Raw genomic sequence first — 19,739 nt, forward strand, 5'->3', positions numbered from 1 at the left:
CCCCCCCCTTCCAGCACGGCTACGCAGCGGTGGAAGTCGCCCGCCAGGCGCCGATAACGTGCTGCTAGCCTGCAGCGTCTGGCTCCAGGCGCCGTCAAGTTGGCGGTGACAAGTTGTGTCACCGCCATAAATATGCAGGCGAGCGATGCGTTCGTTCGGCCCAGCCATGCGGATAGCGACCCATATCGGCGCGCTGTCTGGGCCCAGATGCCCTTCTCGGGGAAATGACGTCGGAGAAATCAGTTTTTGTCTGCTGATCGTCTTCAGATGCGTCGTTTGGCTCTGGAAGGAGGTCGTTGACGGCTCCCGGAGCTCAGCACATGACGTATGGGGCGTCCATGGACGGGTGACGGCCGTCCGGAGCGGCCGCTAGGCTCGGACCGCCCCGGATCGGCCAGGGCCGGAAGCCCGCTCCTGCCGGCACATCTGGATCCTGGCAGCGCCTGTTCATTGCAAGATTGCACTCTGCACCGCGTGAGTCACCGTGTTTGGTGTGCAGGCCGGGCATTAGCCGGCCGCCGCTCATTTGCCGCAGCTGGAGTGAGAACACGGCCGGCGCCGCCGTCCGCAGCCCGCGCCACCCCGCTCAAAAACGCGGCAGTGTAATGACCGAAGAAAGCGGCCTGGTCGGATGCCGACCGGGCAGTCCCATGGGAAACTCTGCACAGCGCGGCGCCGCGCGTCCACACTGTAAGCCGCTTACGGCCGGCTGGTGAGCTGACCCGACCGGGTGGCCACGGAACGGACGGCGTGTCTGTGACGGCGACGCTGACCCGGGCGGCGCCGGCGGCCCGGTCTCGGTCAGCCGGGGTCCCATGACACGCTGAGGGCCCGCTGAGCTGGGCCAGACGGCGTCTGGTGATCGCTAGACCGGCTGAGCTGGGCCAGATGGCGTCCGGTGACCGCTGGGACCGACTGAGCTGGGTCAGACGGCATCCGGTGATCGCTGGGACCGGCTGAGCTGGGCCAGACGGCGTCCGGTGGTCGCTGGGACCGGCTGAGCTGGGTCAGACGGCGTCTGGTCATCGCCGGGACTGGCTGAGCTGGGTCAGACGGCGTCTGGTGGTCGCTGGGACCGGCTGAGCTGGGTCAGACGGCGTCTGGTCATCGCCGGGACCGACTGAGCTGGGTCAGACGGCGTCTGGTCATCGCTGGGACCGACTGAGCTGGGCGAGACGGCGTCCGGTGGTCGCTGGGACCGGCTGAGCTGGGTAAGACGGCGTCTGGTCATCGCTGGGACAGGCTGAGCTGGGCCAGACGGCGTCTGGTGATCACTGGACCGGCTGCCGTTCACCGGCGCCACAGACGCGTCTCTTTGTGACGTCAGCCTGGATGGACTGTTTGCCGTTTGCGGTCGTTTGATGACTCATGTCCTAAGCACTCCACCTTTAGCGGCTCAAGTCCTTGGTGATCGCACGCGACGCTGTGCTGATGGAGCATGACGGGCGGCGGTGTTTTGTGTTCATGCCGCGCCGCCGCTATGGCTGGCCTATTCAGATGTGCGCCGTGTGCCGCTACCGAACCATGTTGGTGCTTGAGAAGACCGCCAACATGAGGGCGTTGGGAGGGCACTGCGATGGGCGTCACCTAGGTGAGTTTGGGTGACTTTGGACTGTTGCATCAGCTTGAAACGGCCACGTCTCGGGCCATGACGCGTCGGATCAGACGGCGGTGAACCCGTGTAAGTGTTCAGGTGGCACGACCTCGCCATTTATAGAGCGGATTGGCTCGTCCGTTCTCGGCGCGATCTCCGCCGCCGCCAGCTGCCAGCATCTCGTGCGATAGTAAGATGATCGGACTTGCAGGACCCAACTGCGAGCGAACGTACCAAGCATGTACGTATTTAACGCGTCCCAAGTTGCATTCCTGCGAGTGGCCGTGTGATCACGGACACTTTCGCGTAATCCACCACGCTTTGGCGACCTTTGGCCGTGCGCTGGCCGCGTCAGCCGGGCCGTTGGCCGTGCGTGTGGGTCGTCAGACCATGCGCGTCCGTGACGTCACGCATATGTCCCGTCTGACCGGCTGCGCCCTCCGGCAGGATGACCACCACGTCCGAGTCGTCGTCGGAGGGGGGTGGTGTGGGCGCACCGCTGCCGCCGCCGCACCTGCCCATCCCGCCAGGTGCCGACGCGACCGTTGTGGCCGGCTCACCTGGCGTCTGGGCCGTCCTCCTACACGCCGTTCTTCATCAGCAACATCCTGGGCCTGCACCGGCCCGACGCGTTCGGCTTCTTCCGCGCGCCGCCGGCCGTCGGCGCCGGCGGCGACTCGGACGAGCCGCTCAACCTGACGGTGCGCAGCCCGGACGCCGGCTCGCCGCGCGACGCCGCCGACGGCGACGGCGACGACCCGGCCCGGCCGCCGGCGAAGGCCGCACGCAAAGGTGAGTCGGGGCGGGGACTGCTGCCACCGGCAGCCGCGGCGCCGAAGCGCGCGCCACCGCTCGGCGTGCCTTGGTGTGCGAGCGCCGATTGCACGCCAGCAGGGTCGGAGCTCTCAGGCCGAGCTGGTGGGACGAGTGTGTCAGCGGTGGCAGCGTCATGGTGGGCTAGTATATCGAAGAAGCTATCGTGACTCAGACCTGTCCGGGCTCAGGATCAGACCCGGGGTACTTGGATTCCGGTGGCGGTAATGGCGGCGGGCGTGCGGGCCCATAAGTCGTGAGCTGGCCGGATGGGTGGTGGGTGGGGGGTGGGGGGGGGGGGATGCTGCAGACGTTCGTGGTCATCCTTCGCCCTCTTCCCAACGATGTCATCGGACTAATGTCGGCTCAGCGCTGTCGCATGATCCGCATGAAGGGCTAAGCGGCAGCTTCGCGAAACATTGTAACCTGTCACGCTGGTTGTGCGATGAACCGTTGACAAAGAGGCCGCTGGCGTGTCCACTGAGCCGGCGGTTGACCTGTCGGTCACGCGGCCGCCGATCGGGGGGGGGGGGGGGGAAGGGAGGGCTCATGGACAGCCGATCGCGGCCGTTTGGCCGGCCGCGGAGAGAGAGAGAGCTGCGATCCGTTGATTAGGGGCTGCATCTGTGTCGTCGCCAGCTCAGCTCCGGCTGAGTACCGCTTTCCATCACGAGCTGTCCTGGAGAAAGGCACGGGATGGAGAGAAACCGGGCGCGATCCACCAACTGGAGTTGGCGGCTGAAATTGACCGATCATCGCGCATCAAAGTCCATATTTCAATGAGGCTGCTGCGCCTCGATGAGCTTATTTTTCAGCCACTGAGGAGCATGTGACCTCCAAGGCGCAATGGGCTTTAGACCGGACGGTGTTGTGGTTTGTAAGTAATTAGGCGTCTGCACCATTGAGTGACTGCTTCGTTTGATACGTTCCAGAAACAAACATAAACTCGGACGGTGCGCCGTTGCTCGGTATTGTACAAACAGCACCAACGACCAGATTCATTTCACGCTAAAAGTGTCGATTGCAAAAGCATGAACTCATCCTGCAGTGCAGATTAGGGTGCAGCAGTTATCGTGCACATACCGGCCTGCAAAAAAGGAAGGCGCTTCCCGGTGTGAAGTTCGTTGGGCCGAATTACGGCTAGTTATCAGCTGAGCCGGGTCCGCAGCCGGCCAGCGGTTGATGCTGCGATGACGTGGCCAGCCGGGCGGCACTGCGGCCCCTTCCGCGGGCGGCGGCAGCGGCAGCGGCAGCGGCGGCGGCGGCGGCACCGGCGGCCGCCGGGACCCGGCGACCGGCACGGCCGCTGCTCCGGACGACCCATGGCGACCTGATCGATCACATCAGCGGGCGTCGGGCGGACGTGACGCTGTGGTGGCGCGCTGGCGACGGGGCCGGCCGGGCTGGGCCGCCGGCCCGATAAACAGTGCTGGCCGCAGACCGGCGCGTCTGCTGCGGCCGGATGCTGCTCGTCCGCGGCGGAGCAGCGTCTGGCCCGCGCGGCCGGAAGCACCGCCGCCCCAGCTGGGCCCGCCGCCGCTGGCCGGTCCGCCGGTCCTCCGCCGCTCGGCCGCCCGCCGCGCGGCCCGCTCCCGCCGCCGGTGGTGATGGACGCTCGGCGTGTGCAGCCGGCCAGCGGCGCCGGTTTGCACCTCGAGCCATTAGCGGCCGTTCAGGAGCGCGCGCCGTGCGATAGCGGCCGGCGGCGCTGGCCGCTATCGGCCGGCTCCAATCGGTGGCGGCGGCGGCCATCTCGGCGCGTCCCTCGCCGCCCGCTAATGACCACCATAATGGGATGACTGATAGCGGCGATCGATGCCGCTCGACGGCGTGACGGAAAATCGCCGTGCTGACGATTGAATGCGCCGACTGCCGACGCGCCCGCTGGGCCGCGCTGTCGCCGCCCCCGGCTGCCGTCGGCCGGCGGCCCGACCGCCGGCGGCGCTCGTCTGTCCAGCTCGGGGGCGCGACGGGAGCGGACGCCAGCCTGGGGGCGTGCGGTGCCGTCGTGGTCCAGGGCGGGAGACCGGCCGCCGTGCCGGGTCTCAGCGCCCTGGGGCGGCGCCGGGTCGGGACCCGAAGCGAGCGATGCTCCCGGGCTCGGGTCCGTGACGAACCCGGTCGTACTGCCGCCGGCCCGCCCCGAGCGTCGGCCGATGCGCACCACTCTCGCCGCCGCCAGCTGCGGGTCGCCCGGCGTGACAGCGTGACATGACGGCGTGACAGCGTGACATGACGGCGTGACAGCAGGACGCGCCGGCGTGACAGCGGGCCGGGCCGTCGGCGGCCGTCAGCCGGAGGCCGGAGGCCGGCGGGCGGCGCCGATACCTGCGCCGGCACGCCTAATGACAACAAAAACGTAATGGATGGCCTCTCCAGACGCGGGTGACGTGACGAACGAGCGCGGCGAATTATCGCGTAAAAACGCCCGTCCCGGGCGCCCTTAATGGCGGCTATCAAAGATAGCGGGCGCCGCGGCCGGCGCGGCCTGCGCCGGACGGCCGAGCGGCGCGCGGATGCCGCGGCTCCGACGGCTGCGATCGATGATTGGTGTGGGATTTATCAGATTGGCGTCATCGGCGGCGGCCGATTCCGGCCGGTCGGCGTGGAACGGAGAGGGAGCAGGGGGGAGGGGTGAAGTGAGAGCCGCGGCGCCGGCGCGGCCAAGCTGAGGCCAGGCGAGCGTTGTTCTCGGAAACGTCGTGCGCACGCCCGCCGCTGGAGATACCGTACGAGCGAGGGGGAGATTTGGTGCTGTTTGTGCACGAGCACGGGCGATCGATTCGTCACGTTTCGTGTCCAGAGCCCGAGCCAAATTGGCCCCCACCTGACATGGTTACGGGTGCTTCCCGGCTTCACCAAGCACCATCAAACACCTGCCAGCTGCGGCAGGCTCCCGTGAACTCCCGGGAGAGTCGGCCAGACCGGAGCTAGCGCCGTCACCCGGCCAACGATCACAAAGGATTCCGAGGACATCAAATTAGCGACAGCGTGTGACGCGCCAACGCTCGATCCATTCGGCAGCACGGTCTGCCCGATCCGCGGATGGCCCGAAGGGTGAGCGGGCCGCCGAGATGGCCTGAAGGGTGACCGGGCCGCCGAGATGGCCCTGAGGCTGACCGGGCCGCCGAGATGACCCGAAGGGTGACCGGGCCGCCGAGATGGCCTGAAGGGTGACCGGGCCGCCGAGATGGCCCTGAGGCTGACCGGGCCGCCGAGATGGCCATAAGGCTGACCGGGCCGCTGAGGCGGCCCGGAGGCTGGCCGGGCCGGTGAGACGGCCGGATGGCTGACCGAGTCGCTGAAACGGCCCGGGGAAGAGCCGATCGGGCGCCCCACTCGGCCCGGCTGCCACGATGGCGTCATCGCCGCCAGAGGCTGTCAAACTGCGGCGACGCTCAGCGGCGCGGGCGGAGGTCGTGTCCCGGTTTGGGGCCCGCCGCGTGCCGGGGGTGGCCGCGCCGCGCCTGTAACCCAGAAGCTCTGTGTAAACAGCCGGGCCGGCCCACTCTTTGTCAGCGGCGGCCGCGGCCCGGCGCAGGCGGGCCATTAGGCTGAGCCGCGCGCGCGGTGTGAGTCAGCCGCGCCGAATTAGTCGCGTCAGCTGGGCCGAAAACAGCGCAGCCCGGCCATCAGATGAAGTCATCCGGCTGTTTTTCCTGGGCGGCGTGCACCTGTACAGCGGCCGGGCCGATTAATCGGGCACGCCGCCCGAAGGCGGACGGTAATTGGACGTCGGTGAGGCGGCCTGGGCGGCCACGGCGCCGGCCGATGCTTGCCCGCTGCCGGCCGGCCGGCAACCGCGACCGGCCCCTATCGGCCGGCTATCTGTCGGGCCGGGCGGGCGTCAATGGCCCCGGATAACGGGTGCCGGCCGGCCGGTGAGAACCGCCTGAATTCGGGTCAGATTCGGCGATGAGTTGGCGCGGCGATCCGATCACGCGGCTCGGGTCGTGCAGGGCTCGGCCGCCGGATGTGATGACGTCACAGGGGCCCGGTGCCGCGCGGGACTGCGGCCAGGAGCGCTCCGGTCAGTCGGCTCGGCTCGACCGTCGTCTCCCGTCGCGCCGCCGTCGAGCGCGCCCGGCCACTCAGGCCCGATGTGTAGCGAGGCAAGGCTGTGCCGACAGGAGCCGACCGCACTGATCGCTGGCTCGCGGCGGCCGCTCCGCGCCGCCCGTCCGCCGGCCTTCGCTCCTAATACGCCGCGAAGCACACCATCCCCGCCGCGCGCCGTATCGGTAGTCACCGAGTCGAAAAGAACATCGGGACAGCTGCTGGGATGGCAGTTTGTGGCCACTTTGTGTGATCGTTATGGTCAGCGTTGGTTTTCAAAGCCTTGGGTGTAACTTCCTGAGTGTGAGATTGGGCCGTCGTCATCGTTGTTCGTGTGCCTCGACCGTGTCCAAATTAGGACAGCGTAATATGCAGTGATCGGTGCAGCGATATTGTAGCCCAGAAGTTGCAATGTATATTTCAATATGGCGTTGAAATAGGCTCATGCACTTGCAATAGCCGTTTCCAGCTAAGTTGCTGACGTGAAGCTAGTTAGCTGAAAATCGGACTTTCTGTATTTCTGATTGTTTGGGACAGCTGGCATGATGGAAGGAGCTGTAACAGAACGCAAATGAACCAGGAATGACATTTTCTAAGATGGAATGAAACCGAAAATAGCAGCGAGTGTTCCTTCACAAGATTCAACGTCTCAAGATCCATCACGCGGCCATTTACTGTCCTCGCGCTCGACGACAATGAAAGGTTCTCAGTCATTAATGGGTTGAACACCAAAGGTAAGTGCAGAGCTAGGCATGTTTGCACAACAGCCTATCTAGCAAACGAATAAGATGTCGAAAACGGCCTGCAGCGTCCGTACTTCAGTCAGTCGGGTCGTCGTCAACCCGCGCTTTACTCCTTCCGAGATCGGACGGCTGATCTCGAGAGTTATATTATTGTTTTATATTATTTGGAGTTAAAGAGCTACAAAGTTTTAGAGTATAGAGAATTATAGTGTTGTAAATATAGTATATGGGAGCTATAGCATCGCCCGCAGCAGCCGCGGAGCAGGCTGTTCTGTCCATATTCGGCTGGGTGCCGATGCAACAGCCCACCCGAGAGTGCAAGCACGGCGCCAGACCGCTCCGGTGGGCACGGTCGATCGCCACATATTCCAGCGAGGGTCGACTCAGCGAGTCATTAAGAGGCACGTGGCTATCGAGACCCGTGCCGTGGAATGTTGGTGTTCTGTCAGGCCAATCAGAAACAAGATCACACAATCTTCTGACGTAAGCTCAGATACGTCTTTGAGCACGACAGAAAGCTTGCTAGCGATTTTTTTCACGCAAATGCCCAGGCATGTGTGCCTTCATAGATCGGTTCGCTTTGGCAAATAGCTGCACTGGCCGGCGCAATTACCGGCACAAGACAGCATAACTCGCTGGATTGGTATATGCTAATAACAAGTTAGCGATGTTAAACCAGAAATAATATGGTGTGGGCCCTTTGCACTGAGTGTGATGAATTATCCGAGTTCAAAGAGATTTTATCGAAGATGAACAGCATCGACCAGATAGAACTGGTTCGCCGGATATTTATGCAAAATGCTCAAGGTGTGCGGGTACGTGTTTATGAGGCATTTGCTAAAAAAGCGATATGAAAGGGTGAATCTGGCCATGTGCAACGGTGCAACTAATTTCTCATTGGCGCGCCCTCGTATCTGTGGTTATTATCACCACGTCTGGCGGCTAGTGCGGTGGCCGAGCTGCCGAACAAGCCCATGAGATCACAGGTAGCGGAGCCGCAAGCCCGTGAGATCACAGGTGGCGGAGCCGCAAGCCTGTGAGATCACAGGTGGCCGAGCTGCCGGCCAGTGAGATCACAAATGGCGGAGCTGCCGGCCGGTGAGATCACAAATGGCCGAGCTGCCGTGCAGTGAGATCACAGGTGGCCGAGCCGCCGGCCGGTGAGATCACAGGTGGCCAAGCTGCCGGCCGGTGAGATCATAGGTTAGGGAGCTTCTGGCCGGTGAGATTGCAGGGGGCCGAGCTGCCGGCCGGTGAGATTACAGGTGGCCGAGCTGCCGTCCGGTGAGATCACAGGTGGCCGAGCTGCCGGCCGGTGAGATCACAGGTGGCCAAGCTGTCGACCGGTGATATCACAGAACGCCGAGCTGCCGGCCGATGAGATCACAGGTGGCCGAGCTGCCGCCCAGTGAAATAACAGGTGGTCGAACTGCCGACCGGTGAGACCATAGGTGGTCGAGCTGCCGGCCGATGAGATCACAGGTGGCCGAGCTGCCGGCCGGTGAAATAACAGGTGGTCGAGCTGCCGACTGGTGAGATCACAGACAGCCAAGCTGCCGGCCGGCAAGATCACAGGTGGCCGAGCTGCCTGCCGGCGCGCGGGGCGCGTGTGGAAGGGCCATCGCACCGGCCCGACCGCGGCGGCTTCGGTAATGACCGGCCCTGCATGCACAGAGTGGCGCCGCCGACCGACGCTGGGGCAGCACCGCTCGGGCCCGCCGGCTTATTTGCATACATTACCCACGTGGTCCATCATCGCTGCTAGCTATCCACTCATCAGGTGGGGTCAGGCCGGCACAGGAGCCGACCCAGAGTACCACGGGCGCCGATCAGGCGTGCCTCCGCGGGCCTGCACAGGGGGGCGGGAGAGCCTCCAAGGTCTGTACAGGGGCGGGCCTCCGGGAGTCTGTACAGGGGGGGGGGGGAGCCTCCAAGGTCCGTACAGGGGCGGGCCTCCGGGGGCCTGTACAGGGAGGAGCCTCCAGGGTATGTTCAGGGACGGGCCTCCGGGGCCTGTACAGGGGGAGGGGAGCCCCCAGGGTCTGTACAGGGGCGGGCCTCCGGGGGCCTGTACAGAGAGGAGCCTCAGGGGTCTGTACAGGGGCGGGCCTCCAGAGACCTGTACAGGGGGAGCCTCCGGGGTCTGTACAGGGGCGGACCTCCGGGGGCCTGTATAGGGGGAGGGGCGAGCCTCCAGGGCCTGTACAGAGACGGGCCTCCGGGGGCCTGTACCGGGGGCCCTGTCTCCGGGGCCTGTACAGGTCAGCCCCGGTGCTAAATGACCGCTGCAGTCGACGCGCTCTTAAAAACTCCAAATACTGCTACTCCTAGGTGAGCCCCGGGCGCCGATCAGGCGGGCCTGCGGGGACCGGCAGAGGCCAGCCGCAACGGTGCAGCGTCCTGATGTCACCTCATTAAGTCAGCGGTGGCTGGTGTGACCATTTCAGTGAGCCATTTATGGCTTATGTTGTTCATGGTCCGGCTGGCGCGAGTGGAGCCTCCTGTCTTCGGGATGGCCTCCGAGGTCTGTGTCATCGTGAATGGCTCACCAGTGTCCCCTTCGTCCACAGATCGGCCGTCCAAGAAACGGAAGGAGCCGCCGTCCGGGCTGACGGCGGAGGAGGTGGACGGTAGGAGGAAGAAGGCTCGCACCACCTTCACCGGGCGCCAGATCTTCGAGCTGGAGAAGCAGTTTGAGATGAAGAAGTACCTCTCCTCCACAGAGCGGTCCGACATGGCCAAGCTGCTCAGCGTCACCGAGACCCAGGTGAGCGGCAGGATCGGGCAGGGCTCCGGCTCGGGACAACTGCGCGTTGGTCGGGCCATGGCTCTCTCTGCCAGGGCTCTGCACAGCGTCAGGACGTTAGGATTTGCCGCCTCAGCATCTGCTCGCCCTGCTCCGTTAATTGTCACTGATGCTAATGGAACCTGTTGATTGATGACGGATGAAGTTCTATGGATTCCACGGCAAGATGTCCTGTCGTGTCTCATTAGCGCGGCCTAGCTTGTTTCACTCCATCAGTCGTGAGCCTCCCGGTCGATGGGATCGGCAGCTTTATGGCGGCTTTTCCCAGTGCCGAGAATCGGATCTTCGAAGCGTCGCTGGGCGCTGATTTATTTATGGCGAGCTGTTTGCCATCCGATCGACTATGGTGAGGCGATCGCTGCATTATTCCGGTCCGGTGCAGCTAGGCGACGGTGGTTGTTACCCAGACGACCGTCTCGCTGGTGTGCGGCGGACCGCGACCCGCCTCTGTGGCCGCGACCATGGCGGCCGGCCGCGCCGCCGCCGGCGGCCGGGGCGCGGCGTGTTTCCAGTAGACGCTCATAACCCGGCCGCCGCGTCGGTAGCGTCGACGGCCGCAGGCCGCCGCATTAGCCGCCGGCCGGCCGACAAACCAATTAGGTGGGCGCGCGGAGGAGCGGGCGCCGGCAGCCACAATCAGCGCCGCAATTAGGTGACGCGCGCGCCGGCAGCGGCGCGGCGTCTCCACGGCAGCAGGGGGCCGCGCCGCGGCGCGAGCGCCCCAGATGGAAGCGGTCCTGGGGGCACCACGCAGAACGTCGCTCGACTACTGAGGATGCGGATCGGGCGTTTTGGAGTCAGCTGGCTAGAACGAGCGGGAAAACGACCGAAACTGGCCTCATTTGTGGGGAGGGAACGAGGGGGGGGGGCGCAGTGAGCAGAGGACGGGAAGCTGGGCTGTCGTCGGCGCCACCGTCCGTGGGAGGCGGGGCCTGTGGCTGAGTGTCGCCGGCGCCCATCTGTGGACGGCTCCGGCGCCGCTGACGGCTGTATCGCTGACGGGTGCATTGGTCGCCACCGCCCCGGCTGCTATTGATGGGGTGGTGCAGCTCTGCCGCCGCCCCACGCCCCGGCCGGATCGGCTCCGTGGCTGCGCGTCAGTATTCATCAGCCCGTGATTGACTCAAGCGGCTCCCCGCACCCATCTCTAATGAACTCCAGCTGCACGCCCTGCGCATCCGGTGGACTGCAATGGAGCTCTCCGTCCACGTCTAATAGACTCAATTTGACCGTTCCATTTACCTCTGGTGAACAATTCAGTGTACCCTTCGGACGCGGTCCGCTCGCCGGCGTGGCCGCGCGGTTCGTCAGTGGCCGCTTGGTGGACGGGTGCGGTGATTAGCGCCGCTCCCCGGCAGCCACACAAGCGCGCTCCGCTCGCTCGCCAGCTCGGCTCCCCTCCGCCGCCGCGCCCGCGCCCGCGCCTCATCCGGAAGCCGGTTATTGTCGCAGCTCGCCGGCCGCCGTCGACTTATTGGATGCGAGCGGCGCGTGGCGCGAGCGACCACGGCCAAACTAATTATCCGGCCGTGATTCGCCGGCGCCGACGGACCCGTGCCGCGCTCGACGGCCGACGGGGATCGATGTGGCGTCAGCGACACCTCGGCCGCGGCGGCCGCCGCTATCGACTCATTACGGCCGGCATCCGCGCGCGCGCGCGCGAGCGTGGACCATGCACAGCCTCTGAAATATTTGGGCGACCGTCGTAGCCCAGCAGTGCGGTCGACCGTTGCGTTATTTAGCCGGCCGCTGTGGCGGCCGATAGCGGCCCTGTTCAACATTGATGGGCGGGGAGGGGCGGCGACAGCAGCCTCTTGGCGGGCGGGGAGACCGGACGGCACCCGACAGCCGCGGCGACGCCCCAGCTGCGCCGCCACGCCGCCAGATAGGGGCGGGTCGCCGCCCGGCGCCGCGAGCTCGCCGCCGCCGGGACAAATGGCCTCATTCTGTCGTCGCCGACGACGATAGCAGCCGACGGCGTCTGTCCGACTAACGGGGGACGCGTCGTCGATTATCGCCGCCGGCGCCCGTCGCTCAGATAGGGCCGGAATTAATTGGAGCGGCCGCGTATTGGCAGCAGGGCCATTAGCCGGCGGCGGGCGGTGCGGCGGCCGCGGCCGGCGCCGGCCGGGCTCATGACGAGCCAGCCGCTGACAGACGACGGCCGGCCATCCGGCCTCCGCCGTTTGTTTAATTTGCGGCCGTGTTTGGCTCGCAGGGCGCCGCGCGGTCTGCAGCGGTCAGCGCGCCGGCCTGCAGACCCGCATTCTTGGACGGCCAGCTCGGCTCGGCCGGGTCCGACGCCCGAGCCGGACAAAGGCCGGGCGCGCCGCGGCAGCCGAGGAGAATGTGGAACTCGGGCTGCGGCGTCACGAGGATTGGATGCCGGAAGGGGAGGGTAGCTAATGATCTCGTGGCCAGACTGGTGCTGAGGGAGGGGAAGGGGGCGGGGCAAAACGATGTCTTGGGGGCCAGACGGTTGGGACCAGAGTATCGTCCATACATGGTCTCTGGAGCGAAGAGGTGGCATGCGAGGGCAACAACCTTTGTCTTCAGGTGCGATTCCTGGCGTTCAAAATCTAACGGTGTCCGTGTGGGCTTTAACCACCAGCCTGACATAAATTATTTGCTCGCGGTCGCTTCCGCACTTGCAGACAAAGAGTTCAGATGTGCGTTTCGAAGACACAGCTTATAGAAGCTAATATACTGGCAGGCTTTAGTCGACGTTATTTTGTCCTGGAAAGAACATTCGCTTAGCCCCTATTTGGCATACGTACCCACCAATCATGGTGACCAATTTAAAGTGAGCCATACGGGACAGTAATTTCGGAGCAAATGAGCTGTCAAGCAGCGAACGGAAATCGATACCGCATCTGCTTGCTGGACATGATTGGCGTGGTTGGTACGTGTGCTGTGTCAAAATGCCGTCGCTGTCCAGAGTTCAAGGTATATCTGAAAGCTGAGTCATGTAAAGCGATAGGAAAACTGAAGATCTTTGTATCCCGCGCGTACAATTTGGATGGTCTTCATTTATGGTTCTTCAAGTAGTAGGCTTTCCAACGAGGGGTCATACTAGACTGTGATCCTCCCCCGGATCAAGATTCACTGGTGCGCCAAAAAATGTGTCGGTGCGGTGTGAAAAAATCGTGATCAACCCAGGCTTACCTAATTTGAACTCGATGCCTTGGCTTCAAGGTCAAATAGCCCTGAAAAGCTGGAGTTATTCAGCGGTGTAATTTTGTGTCCTGGGGGGGAGGGAGGGGGGCTCTGAGCCCCCCAGGCGGACTTGAACCCCCTTCCATGCTCTTCTGAGCCTCCTCCCTAATGCGTATAAGCAAAGAAGAGAATGCTGGGCCCATGAAATGCAACAAGTGTCTAAACTGTTGGTACGCGTACCCTTGGTACCTAAACGCGACACTATTAATATCGTCATCATAATACATCATCATTATCTTCATCGCATCGGCCTCAACTTGGAAGTCATTCTTCAATAACAAAACAATTCTGAAGCCAACAATTTGTAATCTCAATTTTGACACCAGGGACGCAAATTAAAGTGGTCGAAGGCCGGGAGAAATCGGGATTTCGGGCTGGGTTAGGCCAACTTTATTGGCCCAAGCCCGATCGAAGGGACACCCCTGCGGTTGCTTCGTAGCGTAACGTATCCCACTCCCTCTCTCCGACCTATTTTCGACAACCTGGTCTTGTCCTACCCTGTATTCATGTTCGTTGGACAGTTTTGAATTTCACTTGGTCCCCTAAAATATGGATAAATAGTTCCCGAATAGTTCCCTATATCAACTACATAGGGACAATGTTGGAACTTGGGCTGGCAAGCTTGTGTTTGTGGAAAGTTTGAAAATTTGGTGGAGCAAATTTGGGGAACACTTGTCAAGAATATCTTAGAAGAGGCCGACCAACTGTATTCCTGTTGACTCAATAGACGTGCATGTTTGCGATGTTGGGTGTAACAGCAATAATTGGCGCATATCGCTCATAAGGAAACGTGTGAAAGTGGACGCCATCGGTTCTGTGTGTGGGAGTGGAGACGGGATACTGTGTGTGACTTTTCTTGGCGGTATCGACTATCCAGTTGTTTTATCGGTTTGGCGCCCGTAAGCCATTGTCTTTCCCTCCACACCCCCATCCCTACCCCCACCCCTCGAACACCATTTCGAATCCCAGATCGTCGGTTGTCTCTCAAGCGCTACAGCCTGATGACTTGCCATATGCAACGATGTAGTGTGTGTGTGTTCAACCCGTGCACGGCAACCAGGCCATATTGGGGTTACGATCGCCGTTTCTCTCACTTTGTCCGTCCGGGTTCGGCTATTCGCCCCACCGCTCCACCCCTGTGGGGGGAGGGTTGCAGGGGCGGCGCGCCTCCGTCGTCACCGAGGGCGGGTCGGCGCGGCCGATGAGTCAGCTCCCTGCGGCGCGACGGTGGCGCCGCGCTGCCGCCCCGGCCCCTGCTGGCTGCTGGCCGTCCGCCCCGGAGCTGCATGACTCGCGCGCTGACCGGCGTCCTCTGTCCGCAGGTAAAGATATGGTTCCAGAACCGACGCACCAAGTGGAAGAAGGCCGAGAACGAGGCGGCAGCCGCCGCCGCCGCCGCCTCGGCCGCAGGCGCTGCCGGTGCCGCTGTCACTCCTGCTGCCGCCGGCTCTGCCGCTGCCGCCGAGAAGGGGCCGCGCACGTCCGAGTCCGAGGCGTCTTCGGCCGGGGTGGCGGCGGCGGTGGAGGACGTGCCAGAGGCAGACGGCATCACGAGGGCGACATCGCCCGGCGACGAACCACACCCACCGCCGGCCAGCCCGGACCAGACTGGCAGAAGCCCGGCCCGCTCGCCGCCGCTGCTGCCACCGCAGGTGCCGCCGGAGGCAGCGCGCGCCGCCAAGCAGCGCAACGGCATCGCCAAGCTGGAGAGTCTGGTGTTCGAGCGCGAGAAGGAGGCGGCGCTCAACAACAACAACGTGGTCTCGGAACAGAGCCGGCAGCGGGCCGAGAGCTGATCGCGCTGCCGCCTGGCGGACGCAAGGCGAAACAGGGTGTGGCCGCGCCGCCGCCGTCGCCCAACCGCGTCCCATTCGGACGCCCCCCGCTTGGGGACGGTGCCTGTCATGCTTGGACAACGCGTGTTCTCTGACTGTCGGCGTCGAACCCTTGTCACGCTGTTTTACAGGGAATGTCCCTGAGAAGTGTTGTTTGATCGCATTAAATTCAAAAACCGTAATGGGCATTTCCGATTGAAATGTCAGGTAAATGAAAGTGAAGAAAATATCAGGTAAAATCAGACTTGGCAATGATTTCCTTAATAGAAAGCCACGATTTTCTCAAAAGACCACAATGTTTCAGAGGGAGGATGAAGCATGGTCTGGCGTCTTCACAGGACTTCAACCTCAACTTAAACGGCATGTTTGTAGTTCTTTCTAACCCCAAAACCTAAAAAAACTCGTCTCTTCCTTTCCAGTTTGTCGCCCAACCTGTCCTTCATAGTCCACGCTACCAAATCTACAACTATGAGCGTGTTTTAAGCGGGCGGCACCCTGATCCCGGGAAGGTTTGTTTGGGAGAAGTGGTGCGACCATTGCGAGCTGACTGACCCGGGCCAGGGACACATCTTCGGCTGGTGTAATGAAGTGTTGGGCCTGAGCGTTAAGCAGTTGAAAACTTTATGATGGTCAGATGCATGCCTTTTTAAAGTTACCATACATACCCTTTAAAAGTTACCACACCTGCCATATCATGCCTTTTAATCGTTGAGCATGGCGGTCATTTGAGAAAACCGTTGTTTGTCATTCCATTACCGGACGGCGCCGCACAGTTTTACGAAGGCTTACTATCGTGAATTTTGAATTTCAATGCGATCGACGTTAGATTCCAGTACTCCACAAAAAACTGGGATAAGGAGTTTGACGCCGACAAAAGTTACTCCCATCTTTGCCTTACTGTCGCTCCGTAGACCACTAGGCTCAAGCGAAGAACGGGTTTTGTGAAGACGCCTGGGATGGTGCCATCGCCGTTGGAGCGGGACGGCACCTTACCGGGCGTCACTGTGCTGTACCATTTATCTATCGAGCTGGGCGGATCGGTACTCTCGGCTGGCAGCCCCGGGGGCTGTGTTTGCCGGCCGGCCCCACCGTCTGTCGACCATGCGCGTGTCTGTGTCTGCCACGCCCGGCCTGCGGCGAGGGTCGGGCGCGACCTGAGCGTCACTCTGCGGGACGGCGCGGCGGCGGCGCTCGTCCTGGCGCTGCTCTCCCCCCTGGATGTGCAGTCCAATGGCTGTCGGAGGGGGGGGGGGGGGGGGCGCCCACCGGGCCAGGCCACTGCTGTACGTATTTTTGTAGTCTGCGCGTCGGTGTAACACGGACGCGGAAGAGGCCCGGGGCTAGTCATCGCGAGAGCTTATCGGGGAGCGTCGACCGCCGTCTCAGCAGACCGCCCTCAGAGTGTCCGACTGTGTCAAGCGTCGGAGCCGGCCTCAGAGTGTCCGACTGTGTCAAGCGTCGGAGCCGGCCTCGGCGGGCCCTGCGGCGGCGGCGGCGACGGACGGTCCCGCGTCTCGCCGGCAGTGCAGAGGCGGGTTTCAGCGCGGGGCGTGTCGGTGGTCCCCCTATTCCCTGCAGTCCCCTCCCCCCATGCGTGCGCGGTGTGGCGCCCGTCACCGCCGCCGGCAGGGTCGGGGCCACCACCCGGCGCGCAATATGCTCCCATCATGCTCCCCATCTGGCTATCCGCCGACGGCGCGGGCGGTACAAAGGTTCTGGATCTTCTGGCGACGCAGGAGCCGGTTCTCCCGGCTCAGCTAGCTGGGACACGATGTGTTTGGTGTAATGCTGTTGTCGCAGTGGTTTTGTGTTTATTATTTAATTTCTGAAAGTAATTAATTAGTTTGCATGCATCGTTTCCACCGTTAAATACCTATGTGACTGTGCGTGCGAAGGTGGGCGCTTAAATCAAAAATATACCAATAAACATTTCTTAGTTTACTGTTGTGCGGGCTGAACAACGTTGGGAAAGCGGGGTGGAACGTTACCATTCGGGATGCTTAAAATGAACCAACAGTAGCTGACCTGGCAAATGACGATGCCCTGGACGTAGCCGCACTACACACACTAAGCAGTTAGGACATGGAAGCTAGACCAATAGATTCAATATTGTCATTTGAGTATGTGCAGATATTAGAGTGGTCCCTACTTGCAGCTCTCCGCATTTCTGTGGAGCCCCCACCCAACATGTAAGACGAGCCATGAGCATTGCAAATTTGAGAGTGATCACCGCTCCAGAGCAGCTGAAGTCTGTCGTGACGGCTGTCATGCAGTGCTGAATCAGTCATTAACTCAACACGGACGCTACGCATCTAGGGTCGCGAATCGGTTGGCTCATGCCCCCTTTGTTGTAACAGAAAACAACGCGTTCCTTTCCTCACAAAAAAACTGTTCAACTGAGGCATTTCAAAGAATATTTAGAAGAGCCAGAACCGACCGTGCATTACTCCATGTATTGACTTTGTAATATCCGCCTACTGTACACCTAAAACTGACTCCTGAAAATTACGGTGTTCAAACAGGGTGTGAGTTCCACAGCACGTTACCAACTTTCTGAAATGTAAATTTGATACGGTTTGATGCAGCAAAATATCGACAGAACATGACTCGGTGTTTGATTAATGCACATGAAACAATGGTGGGTATGTGATGTCAGCACCTAGAGGCTAAATAAAGAAATTTGCGCATAATGTAGCATTATCTGCTTAGGTAATTTGTGGCACATGTACTAATATATTAGCAATAGAACATCCACAAGATATGTAACAAGCACAACTCGCTTGCACGCAGATTCTCGGAACGAAAACTTTCTCTACAAAATACAGACATTTCAGTTCGAGTAAAACAAAACAGAAGCCCTCCTCCAAGCATGATTTCAAACCAAGGTTACCAACCTTTCCGCAAATACGCCTAGGTAGATGCCGTTCTGTTGGGAATGTATTTTGCCCGCTCGTTCAAAAACACGTATTGCGAACTCGTACTTCGTAGAGACACGGTTCTAAGCTTGCGCCTCTAAAGGGAAGTGATTCTCATTCGCTTTATTTCGAGCGTTTGACATACTGTAAATTTGGAAATTGGCAACTTGGCAATTAGCGAATTAGCAAACGGCAATGTTACTAATTGAGCCGGCTCTTCAGTGGCCATGCGATTATACTTACGTACGAATATTCGATGCTCAATGAGCTCGCCCACGCGAGGACGCAGCCAGAGTCTTGGCGGTGTGTGGGGGGGGGGGGGGGGGGGGGGGGAGGCACAGGGCTCGAAGGGCCCCTCTTATAAAAGCCCCCTCTCCAAAAAAAACTGGATGGACCCACTTGATTTTGAAGGACACGATTTTCTTCATTGAATTTCAGTATTTGAATTGAACTGTAACAGAAGTCAGAAGTCACCGAAAGACACAATTCTGCTTAGATTTTGAGGTCAGTAAACTAAAGGAACCACACGTTAGATTGCATAGAATAAACAGACGGCACTATTCATTATGCACCGGTTCACTGGACGTTCCCAGGGACGTAGGTCCCTACGCCGATAGCGCTCAGGGCTGCGCCGACATTGTTCTGGGTTGTATAAAACCTTGTGAACGTACGTGATCGTGAATGTAGATTGTAGATCAAAGTGGGGCCACCAATTTGTATTGAAATAGCCAACCCGTGCTGGTCTGGGAATGTTCAACATTTGTTCACAATCGAGAAGTGGAAAAATTACATGGCAGTTTTGACCTTGTGCGCTCACAAATCTTGGAAAAAAACCCCGACGCACGACCTTGCAGTCACCATAGGCCGCGCGGCGTTGGACTGCGGCTGACACGAGACGGCGGCAGCCAGGCGGACGAATGCGGCACGTTTTTGAAAGAAGTACTTCTACACGCTTCAGGATGTCAATTCTTACGTTTAGAGGGAAATCCGGCAGCATGCGATTTTCATGTCACCTGCTTTTTTATTTACAAGAGGACCTAATGACGGAACGGCATTGACTAGCACCGCACCACGAGCCGGTGCTAAAATTTGTTAGTAAAACTATACAAGTAAAGATGCTATCTCTATTTTCGTATTTCTGTTGCTGTCTTAAAGATCATATTGGAATTATGCGTTTGAAATGTACGCACAGGCTTATAAATGAATGGATAAAAATGATTTTGAAAAAGCTTGAGGAAGCACCATTTCACGGGGATTGTATCACCCAGGCGTCCGCTGCCCGGTGTTTACACGCGCCCGGGTGGCCGGGGGTGGATACCCTTCAATCAGCTGGGGGTCAGTTTGACCCCCTGAGATCTCAATAATTAAGAGAGCTAGAAATATCAAATCTTTAAGGTGTGTTTGCCTGTACCTGAACCAACTCAGATCAAAGTTTAAAGTTCCTAGGTCATAACCCATGCTCGTCTGGTAAAGTTTAACCTTTATCCAGGACCGAGAAGTGGAAAAATTGTGTAACGTAGCTTTGATCACGCGAGCTCTCAAGCCTTAGAACAAAAACCCTGATGCCCGGCGTTGTAGTCTCCGTAGGCCGCCTGGCGTCGGTCCCCTTGCTTTTATTAGGCGGTGGCCGGTAAACGGATGAAAGCGACAACGTCCCTGAAAAAAGCACCTCTGAACGCGATAGAATGTCAATTCGTACGTGTAGCACGTAATATAGGGTGTGTTTCGCCAGTGCAAGTTATATATCCATACTAGGAACGG

The 19,739-nt window shown here is 60.6% G+C and overlaps 1 protein-coding gene across 1 annotated transcript; it reads left to right on the plus strand.

Moving 5' to 3' along the window:
• The first annotated feature begins 1,524 nt into the window (after positions 1-1,524).
• Positions 1,525-17,004, plus strand: LOC119111684 (ventral anterior homeobox 2). The gene is made up of 4 exons (XM_037235489.1): positions 1,525-1,591; positions 2,045-2,386; positions 9,777-9,973; positions 14,551-17,004. The coding sequence occupies exons 1-4, from the start codon at positions 1,525-1,527 to the stop codon at positions 15,022-15,024; spliced, it is 1,080 nt and encodes a 359-aa protein (XP_037091384.1). The 3' UTR covers positions 15,025-17,004.
• Positions 17,005-19,739: the final 2,735 nt, after the last annotated feature.

The sequence above is a fragment of the Pollicipes pollicipes genome, unplaced genomic scaffold (genome assembly GCF_011947565.3).
Source record: "Pollicipes pollicipes isolate AB1234 unplaced genomic scaffold, Ppol_2.1 Scaffold_7261;HRSCAF=8764_pilon_pilon_pilon, whole genome shotgun sequence".
Lineage (NCBI taxonomy): Eukaryota > Metazoa > Arthropoda > Thecostraca > Pollicipedomorpha > Pollicipedidae > Pollicipes > Pollicipes pollicipes.